This window comes from Hibiscus syriacus, unplaced genomic scaffold, assembly GCF_006381635.1.
Source record: "Hibiscus syriacus cultivar Baekdansim isolate YM2019G1 unplaced genomic scaffold, ASM638163v2 tig00111166_pilon, whole genome shotgun sequence".
Lineage (NCBI taxonomy): Eukaryota > Viridiplantae > Streptophyta > Magnoliopsida > Malvales > Malvaceae > Hibiscus > Hibiscus syriacus.
Genome location: NW_024063008.1, coordinates 1356381 through 1365856, shown reverse-complemented (window position 1 = coordinate 1365856; position 9476 = coordinate 1356381). Strand labels below are relative to the sequence as shown.

The following is a 9476-nucleotide window of genomic DNA, read 5'->3' as shown; positions in this document are numbered from 1 at the left end:
ATTCTTGTCTCTCTTTCACTCCACAACCTTGGATGAGTGAGAGGTTTGATGTATCCTTCTTCTACAACATTCCATGCTCCCATGTCACTTGCTTGAATGAAGTACATCATTCTATTCTTCCAATAGGCATAGTTAGCTCCATTGAAGAAAGGAGGCTTGTTGACGGGCATCGAATCGAGACTGGAGTCGAAGTTTGAAGCGGAGGCCATTGATGACTTTAATAATCGATATAACTCTTCCCGAATCGACTCAAGAGGCGATTAATCCTTCAAATGAGTTAGGCTCTGATACCAATTGTTGAGTTAATCGATCGACGGAATCAGCCAAGAGGGGGGTGAATTGGCAATTAAAAATTTCGGGGAAGCTTTTGCAGAAAAAAATTGAAAGTAATTGCACAGCAATTTACAGTGGTTCGACTTTCTCAAACAAATTCTACGTCCACTACCTTAGCTATCCACACTAAGGATTTTCCAACAAATTCACTAATTTGTTATTTCTTTTGAGGCCAAAGAGATAACCTTACAAATCCCTCAAGAGTATACCCCAACTTTTGAGAACACTCTTTTTCCCAAAGAGAAGATTACAAATTTGCAAACTTACAAGAAAACCTCACAAGGTAAGATGTTTGCACAATTCTAGAACAAGAAAATAACACTCAAAGATAATTACAAATGAGCACAAATGGTGTTCTTGAAAGCAAAATGAATATTGAAAGGAAAATTGGCTTGATTTGCACAAACTTGGTGTTTGATGCTTTCTCTCTTGTTTTTCTATGATTTCTTGTTGATCAAGGGCTTCAGAACTTGTTTAAATACACCTTGAATCTATTCTGAACGTTGGGGATGATTAATGAAGATTATATAGCCGTTTTAGTGTGAAAACAATTAATAAAACAGTTTGGAGCGTGGGGGGAATCGGTACCCCCTATGGGGAATCGGTTCCCTAAGTGTAAAATTCAAATATTTCGACCGTTGAACAGGGGGGGAATCGGTACCCCCTATGGGGGAATCGATTCCCTCCGAGCATTCTGGAAATCTCGGAGCCAAACCATTCAGGGGGAATCGGTACCCCCTTGGGGGGGAATCGGTTCCTTCTGAGCAATCTGGAATTTTTGGCTTTAAAATGGTTCGAAATACTTTGAAAGATTATTTTGAAATTGTTTTAAGATTAAAACTTAATTTTACACTTAAGTAAGGATTAAAAATGATTTTTGAAATATTTTGAGTAATGTTTTGATATTCGAATAATTATATCGAATATACTTGGAAAATCATTTTGGAAAATCTTAAAATTCATTTAACTTAATTTGTTATATCGAAATATCAAAATGTTTTCAACAATGTTGCTTACGTCTCTGACAGGCCACAGGAGAATCGACACCAGGTAAATTTATTAGCATTGATCGCCTTTGTCATGAAATCTGCTATGTTGTCTTTGGTATGAATATTCTGCATATCTACTGTCCCTTCTTCCACCTTTTCACGAATTAAATGGTACTGAACTCGTATGTGCTTTGTCCTTGAATGAAATGTTGGATTCCTTGCTAGATGCAAGGCGCTTTGACTGTCACAAAATAGAGAGACATACTCTTGATTGTGCCCAAGCTCCTCCAACAGCATCTTCAACCAAATTGCTTCTTTACTGGCTTGTGTAGCTGCTACATATTCTGCCTCTGTTGTGGACGTAGCCACAACTGACTGCAATTTTGAAACCCAGCTTACAGCTCCACCAACAACTTTGAACACATATCCTGTAGTAAATTTGCTTTGATCCAAATCCCCTGTATAGTCAGAATCTACATACCCATTGATTAGTAAGTTTGATCCTCCATAACATAATGCAACATTTGAGGTCCCTTTGATGTATCTTAGGATCCTCTTTACAATATTCCAATGCTCTTTGCCTGGATTCGCCATGTACCGACTAACCACTCCCACTGCTTGTGCAATGTCTGATCTTGTGCATATCATAGCGAACATTAAACTTCCCACTGCTGATGCATACGGTACTCGAGACATCTCCATCCTCTCTTCTTCACTGCTAGGACTCATACTGGAGGATAATTTTTGAAGTTAATAGGAAGAGGGGTAGAAATTGGCTTACAATCTTGCATGCTGAATCGTGACAAGATTTTCTTCAAGTAATTCTTTTGTGAAAGCCAAATCTTCCTATTACTTCTGTCTCGGTGAATTTGTATCTCTAGAATCTTGTTTGCTGATCCCAAGTCCTTCATTTCAAATTCCCTAGCCAGTTGTGCCTTCAATTCTTCAATATGATCTTTTGTTGGGTCCTGCAACCAACATGTCATCTACATACAACAGCAATATAACAAAATCGTTATCACCAGCCCTCTTGAAATAAGCACAAGGGTCTGCATTAAGTCTGTTGTATCCAAGGCACATAATGAAGGAATCAAATCTCTTATACCAACACCTCGGCGCCTGCTTTAGACCGTACAGAGATTTGTTCAACCTGCAAACCAAGTTCTTCTTTTCGTCTTCTTCAAAACCTTCAGGTTGGAGCATATAAATCTCCTCTTCAAGATTTCCATGAAGAAAAGCTGTTTTAACATCTAACTGCTCTAGATGTAAGTCCAATGTAGCACACATTGCCAAAACTACTCGAACTATTGTTAGTCGAACCACAGGAGAAAATATTTCATTGAAATCAATACCTTCCTTTTGAGCATATCTTTTTGACCACCAGTCTTGCATGATACCTCTCAACTTGATCGTCACCATTTCGCTTGATTTTGAAGACCCATTTGTTACCAATTGGCTTCCTTCCTTGTGGTAGTGGCACAAGGTCCCATGTATTATTTTTATGAAGGGCTTCGATTTCTTCTTGCATCGCCATCATCCACAGTGAAACATCTGAGCTATTTATTGCCTCCTGGTATGTTGATGGCTCACCGTCCTCTGTTAAAAGGCAGTATGCAATATTACCTTCTATAACATAATCTGAGTGCCAATTGGGACGTCTTCTCACACGATCTGATTAACGAGTTGTTGGAGCTTCAGAACTCTCTGGTTCTTGTTCATCATGTGCTGGTTCTGCTTCAGAAGAATCTCCTTCTTCAAACTCTTTTTCCACATGTATCTGAGTAGTCTCTGACTTTTCAGCGCTATCATCGTCTTCTTTTCTTTGTAGTTTATCTTCTACAAAGATAACATCCCTGCTAATGATCACTTTGCGGGCAGTGGGATCCCACAAGCGATACCCCTTTACTCCATCAACATACCCCAAGAATTTGCATTTCCTGGATTTTGGATCCAGCTTTGAAATTTCTTGGGCGTTGTACATCACGTACACAATACTTCCAAATACATGGAGGTTTGAATAATCAACTGGTTTACCAGTCCACATCTCAATTGGTGTCTTCAGCTCTATTACAGTTGATGGAGCTTGATTCACCAAATAACAGGCGGTATTGACTGCTTCTGCCCAGAATGATTTTTCTAGGCCTGCGTCCCTCAATATTGCTCTTGTTCTTTCTAACAAGGTTCTGTTCATCCGCTCTGCCACTCCATTTTGTTGAGGAGTGTTCGCCACTGTGAACTATTTTTTGATGCCTTCTTTCTTGCAAAAGTCATCAAATTCTTCGCTTGTGTATTCTCCTCCATTATCTATTCTGAAACACTTGATCTTATTTCCAGAATCAAGTTCTACCCGCACTTTGAAGTTTTTGAAAGTTGAAAACACGTCTGACTTCTTCTTAATAGGGTGCACCCAACATCTCCTGGAGTAGTCATCAATAAATGAGACAAAGTATTTTGCTCCACCCAGGGACGTTACTGGTGCTTGCCATACGTCAGAGTGAACCAATTCTAGAACACTTTTGCCTCTAGAATTTGATGTGTTGAATTTCAACTGGTGCTGCTTACTTGTTATGCAATGCTCACACAAAGGAAGTGATACCTTTGTTAAGCCTGGAAGTAGCTTTTGCTCCACAAGGACTTTCATTCCTTGTTCTGACATGTGTCCAAGTTTCTGATGCCATAGCATTGCCGAATCTGAACTACATGAGGCAACAGAGGCTTCTGCTTCTACCAAAGTCTCTCCCTTCAGCATGTACAAGTTTGCATCTATTCTTTCGCCTTTCAGTACCACAAGCGCTCCACGGAACACTTTCATGATTCCTTTCTGTGTTTCAATCTTGCTTGCATTATTATCCAACAATCCGTAGGATAATAAATTTTTCTTCAGGCCTTTCACGTGCCGCATACCTCGAACAACTTTAATTGTTCCGTCATACATCTTCAATTTGATGGTTCCCACGCCAACGATCTCTAAGGCATGATCATTGCAACTATAAACAGATCCTCCTGAGACAGATTCATAATGATGGAACCATTTTCTTCTTGAGGTCATGTGATATGTTGCTCCCGAATCAATGAGCCATATATCTACAAATCGTTTTCTTCCTTCCACGGTGGTTGACGCTTCACAACATAGATCATCTCCATCATCTAAAGTGTTTGCGGTATTGCCTTGTGGATTGGAGTTTTTATTTAGACTCCAACAATCCTTCTTCAAATGACCATTTTTTCCACAGTTGTAACACTTTAAATTCTTCTTGCTCCTCGACTTCGATCTACCATGTTTGTGACTGCTGCTTTGGCCACGTTCTGTTGATCTCCCTCTCATCGTTGTCAACGCTTCTGCTTGTTGCAGATTTACTTGTCTGTCTTCCTTGTTCTTGCGCTGATTTTCTTCTTGTAGAACAGCAGCTGCAACATCATCAAAGACTAGACTAGTGACATTACTGTTTGTCAAGTTGTTGATGAGTTGATCATACGAATCCGGTAGACTTTGAAGTAGAAGTTCAGCACACTCTTGTTCTCCTATTTTACAGCTTAAGGATGTAAGCTGAGAAAATAAGGTGTTCAGTGTATTTAAGTGCTCTGTCACTGAAGTAGATTCTGGCATACGGAGAGTATACAATTTCCTCTTAAGAAAAATTTTATTGTGCAGCGATGTGGCCTCGTACAATTTGATGAGATGATCTTATATCTCCTTAGTTGTCTTCTTCTCCTCGATGCTTGACAATACTTCATCTGCTAATGCTAGATGAAAGTTTGCCATAGCATTCCCGTCCATCTCGTTCCATTTGATGTCATCTGTGAAATCCACCGGCCTTTCATTGATAGCCGCTAGACACCCGTCTTTTCTTAGGATAGCATTCATCTTCAATTTCCCTAATGAGAAATTTCTCCCATTGAACTTTTCAATATCAAATTTCGTTGCCATTGCTTCGTTTACGGATAGCTCCCACTATTTCACTATCGTGAATAGTTCTTTGGAACCTTCAAAGAATGGGTAATAACTTCTTACTTTCTTATTGGAGGATCCACCTTTTGGTGGCAACCACAATGACAATAAGCAGATATTACACACTCTAATCTAGCTCTGATACCAATTGTTGCGGAATACGGCTATCGGATAGAGCAAAATCGCAACTGATAATTTGAGAAAATAAAAATGAAGATAAAAGAGATACAAAATTTACGTGGAAAACCCCTAAAAATTTAGGGTAAAAACCACAGGCAACGGTAGAAGAATTTCACTATGAGAAAATAGGAATTACAACCTCTCTCAATCTATCAAGGAGAAAACAATGATAATTCTCTCTTGATAAAAGGAGAAAACAACTCTCAAGAAACTCTCTAAATTCTCTCTAGTATTGGAAGAAATCTAGAATGCTTTGGGATGGTTTTGAAGCTAAATGAGCTAGGGTATTTATAGTTAAAGCTTAAGGACTAATCTTGTAAATACCCTAAAATCTAATGACTAAAATTAATTTTTCCATTCCATTTTTTTTAACATTTTAGGTGAATTATTATTTCTAATTTTCAAATCACCTTTCGGTGGAAAATTAGGCCACCAATTTTTGCCACTTATCTTGACTTTTCAACAGTTTAAGTTGCTGTACAGTCGGTAAGGGATGAACTAGAAGATGAGAGAAAGTTAAGAAAACGATCCGAGAATCTACACAGGAAGTTAGCTCAGGAAGTGTCCGAGTCAAAAGCTTCTCTTTCTAATGCCTTGAAAGATCTTGAAAGGGAAAGGAAATCGAGGAAGCTTTTGGAAGATCTTTGCGATGAGTTTGCAGGGGAATAAAGAGCTACCAACAGAAGGTTCCTAGACTAAGACAGAAATTCGATGAAGATTGGATACGAGTGGCTGACCCTGATCGTTTGATTCTTCGTATATCCGAATCATGGCTTGATAAGCGGATGCAGATGAAGCTAGAAGAAGCTCAATCTAGTTTTCCCGAACTGAATTAAAGATGGACAGATTAGGTTTTGAAATAGAGACCTTCCTTCAAGCTAAACATATTGGTACTTCTGTTTCTAAGCGTATAGATTATTTGTCACGAAAGGGTAGGAGGAAATCACTTGAATCTGTCCCTTTAAATGAGGTTGTAAGTGCAAGTAAAGATTTTTATGACGAGGAAGATTCTGCTAGCAGTGATTCGAATTGTTTTGAGCTGAACAAAACAACTAGTGTTGACCTGAAATCACTTGAAGATGAAGCTCTAAACCGTGACGGTGAGGAAATAGTGGAATCAAATCACGCCGGGAGAAAACTTCCATCTCATGAGAAGATTAAAAGCCGGCATCCATTCAGCTTACAAGTTAAGTTTGAAGAAAAGATGGCCAGAGCAACGAGTACTGAAAGTAAAAAGTCCCAGATGGCAGATGCAGAAGAGGAAAATATCGCTGTAGGAAACGCCACTGAAGCAATAATATCACAAAAACTCGAAAATGATGAAGCTTCTCACTATGGCAACAAGGGAAGAGGAATAAGCTTGATGAGATACATGGACTAAGCTCAAATTGCATACCAGACAACTTGATAAGAAATCATATATCGTTGTCGGAAGATGGGAATATGAAGACGGAAAACGACTGTGGTGAGGCTTCTTGTAATTACCCACCAACAAGGAACCAGCCTAGCCCAGTGCGGCAATGGATTACAAAAACTACACCCCCTGATGTGGAGATATCGGAGTCCACTTCGAAACCACCTCCAGCAACAAAGTGTAACACTCTGAAGGCCAACCTTCCTGAAGCAAGGTCCAAAGGGCAACGTTCTCGTTTAAAAATATTCAAGGGCAAGTCATAGCTCAAAGTGATGTTTTTACTTTGAATAATAAGCTGAAGAACTCGGTTCACTCGCCAGAATGGCTGCTTCTGCGATGCTTTTCAGTCCAACATTGTGTTTTATATGAATACTTGCCATGATGCACATTAATTTGCATGTTGCAATCTGTAATTCTAGAAATTTTTGTTTTATGTATGTGTTGCGGAAGACGGCTATCGGATAGAGCAAAATCGCAACTGATAATTTGAGAAAATAAAAATGAAGATAAAAAGAGACACAAAATTTACGTGAAAAACCCCTAAATTATATAGGGTAAAAATCACGGGCAACGGTAGAAGAATTTTACTATGAGAAAATAGGAATTACAACCTCTCTCGATCTACCAAGGAGAAAACAATAATAATTCTCTCTTGATGAAAAGGAGAAAACAACTCTCAAGAAACTCTCTAAATTCTCTCTAGTATTGGAAGAAAGCTAGAATGCTTTGGGATGGTTTTGAAGCTAAATGAGCTAGGGTATTTATAGTTGAAGCTTTAAGGACTAATTTGTAAATACCCTAAATTACAATGACTAATTGCATAGTTTTACCATCCAAAATTTTCAACAATTTGGTGGCCAAATTTGACCAATTTTGCCGCCCCATTAATGCCACCAAATTGCCACCCATAATGTTGTCAATTGATGCAATTTGGTGTGCCAATTTTCAACAATCTCCCACTTGAAGATTTGATTGGAACAATCATATCTTCATACCATTCTTTCTACCTTGTACCTTTCATGTTGCTTACGTTTCCGACAGGCCACAGGAGGATCGACACCAGGTAAATTTATCAGCATTGATTGCCTTCGTCATGAAATCTGCTATGTTGTCTTTGGTATGGATCTTCTGCATATCTACCGTTCCTTCTTCCACCTTTTCACGAATGAAATGGTACTGAACTCGTATGTGCTTAGTCCTTGAATGAAATACTGGATTCCTTGCTAGATGCAAGGCGCTTTGATTGTCACAAAACAGAGAGACATACTCTTGATTGTGCCCAAGCTCCTCCAATAGCATCTTCAACCAAATTGCTTATTTACTGGCTTGTGTAGCTGCTACATATTATGCCTCTGTTGTATAGCCACAACTGACTGCAATTTTGAAACCCAGCTTACAGCTCCACCAGCAACTTTGAACACATATCCTGTAGTAGATTTGCTTTTATCCAAATCCCCTGCATAGTCAGAATCTACATACCCATTGATTAGCAAGTTTGATCCTCCGTAACATAATGCAACATTTGAGGTCCCTTTGATGTATCTTAGGATCCTCTTTACAATATTCCAATGCCCTTTGCCTGGATTCGACATGTACCGACTAACCACTCCCACTGCTTGTGCAATGTCTGGTCTTGTGCATATCATAGCGAACATTAAACTTCCCACTGCTGATGCATACGGTACTCGAGACATCTCCATCCTCTCTTCTTCACTGCTAGGACTCATACTGGAGGATAATTTGAAGTTAATAGGAAGAGGGGTAGAAATTGGCTTACAATCTTGCATGTTAAATCGTGACCCCTAGAATCTTGTTTGCTGATCCCAAGTCCTTCATTTCAAATTCCCTAGCCAGTTGTGCCTTCAATTCTTCAATATGATCTTTGTTGGGTCCTGTAACCAACATGTCATCCACATACAACAGCAATATAACAAAATTGTTATCACCAGACCTCTTGAAATAAGCACAAGGGTCTGCATTAAGTCTGTTATATCCAAGGCACATAATGAAGGAATCAAATCTCTTATACCAATACCTTGGTGCCTGCTTTAGACCGTACAGAGATTTGTTCAACCTGCAAACCAAGTTCTTCTTTTCTTTTTCTTCAAAACCTTCAGGCTGGAGCATATAAATTTATTCTTCAAGATTTCCATGAAGAAAAGTTGTTTTAACATCTAGTTGCTCTAGATGTAAGTCCAATGTAGCACACATTGCCAAAACTACTCGAATTGTTGTTAGTCGAACCACAGGAGAAAATATTTCATTGAAATCAATACCTTCTTTTTGAGCATATCCTTTGACCACCAGTCTTGTACAATACCTCTCCACTTGATCGTCACCATTTCGCTTGATATTGAAAACCCATTTGTTACCAATTGGCTTCCTTCCTTGTGGTAGTGACACAAGGTCCCATGTATTATTTTTATGAAGGGCTTCGATTTATTCTTGCATCGCCATCATCCACAGTGAAACATCTGAGCTGTGTATTGCCTCCTGGTATGTTGATAGCTCACCGTCCTCTGTTAAAAAGCAGTATGCAATATTACCTTCTATAACATAATCTGAGTGCCAATTGGGACGTCTTCTCACACGATCTGATTGACGAGTTGTT

The 9476-nt window shown here is 39.0% G+C and overlaps 1 protein-coding gene across 1 annotated transcript; it reads left to right on the top strand.

Moving 5' to 3' along the window:
- The first annotated feature begins 6278 nt into the window (after positions 1-6278).
- On the top strand, positions 6279-6981 carry LOC120155174 (uncharacterized protein At5g41620-like). Its single transcript, XM_039166757.1, has one exon. The coding sequence runs from the start codon at positions 6290-6292 to the stop codon at positions 6830-6832; it is 543 nt and encodes a 180-aa protein (XP_039022688.1). The 5' UTR covers positions 6279-6289; the 3' UTR covers positions 6833-6981.
- Positions 6982-9476: the final 2495 nt, after the last annotated feature.

Excerpts from the sequence above, each read along its gene's own strand:
- LOC120155174 (XM_039166757.1), top strand. The coding sequence starts at position 6,290 with ATGGACAGATTAGGTTTTGAAATAGAGACCTTCCTTCAAGCTAAACAT.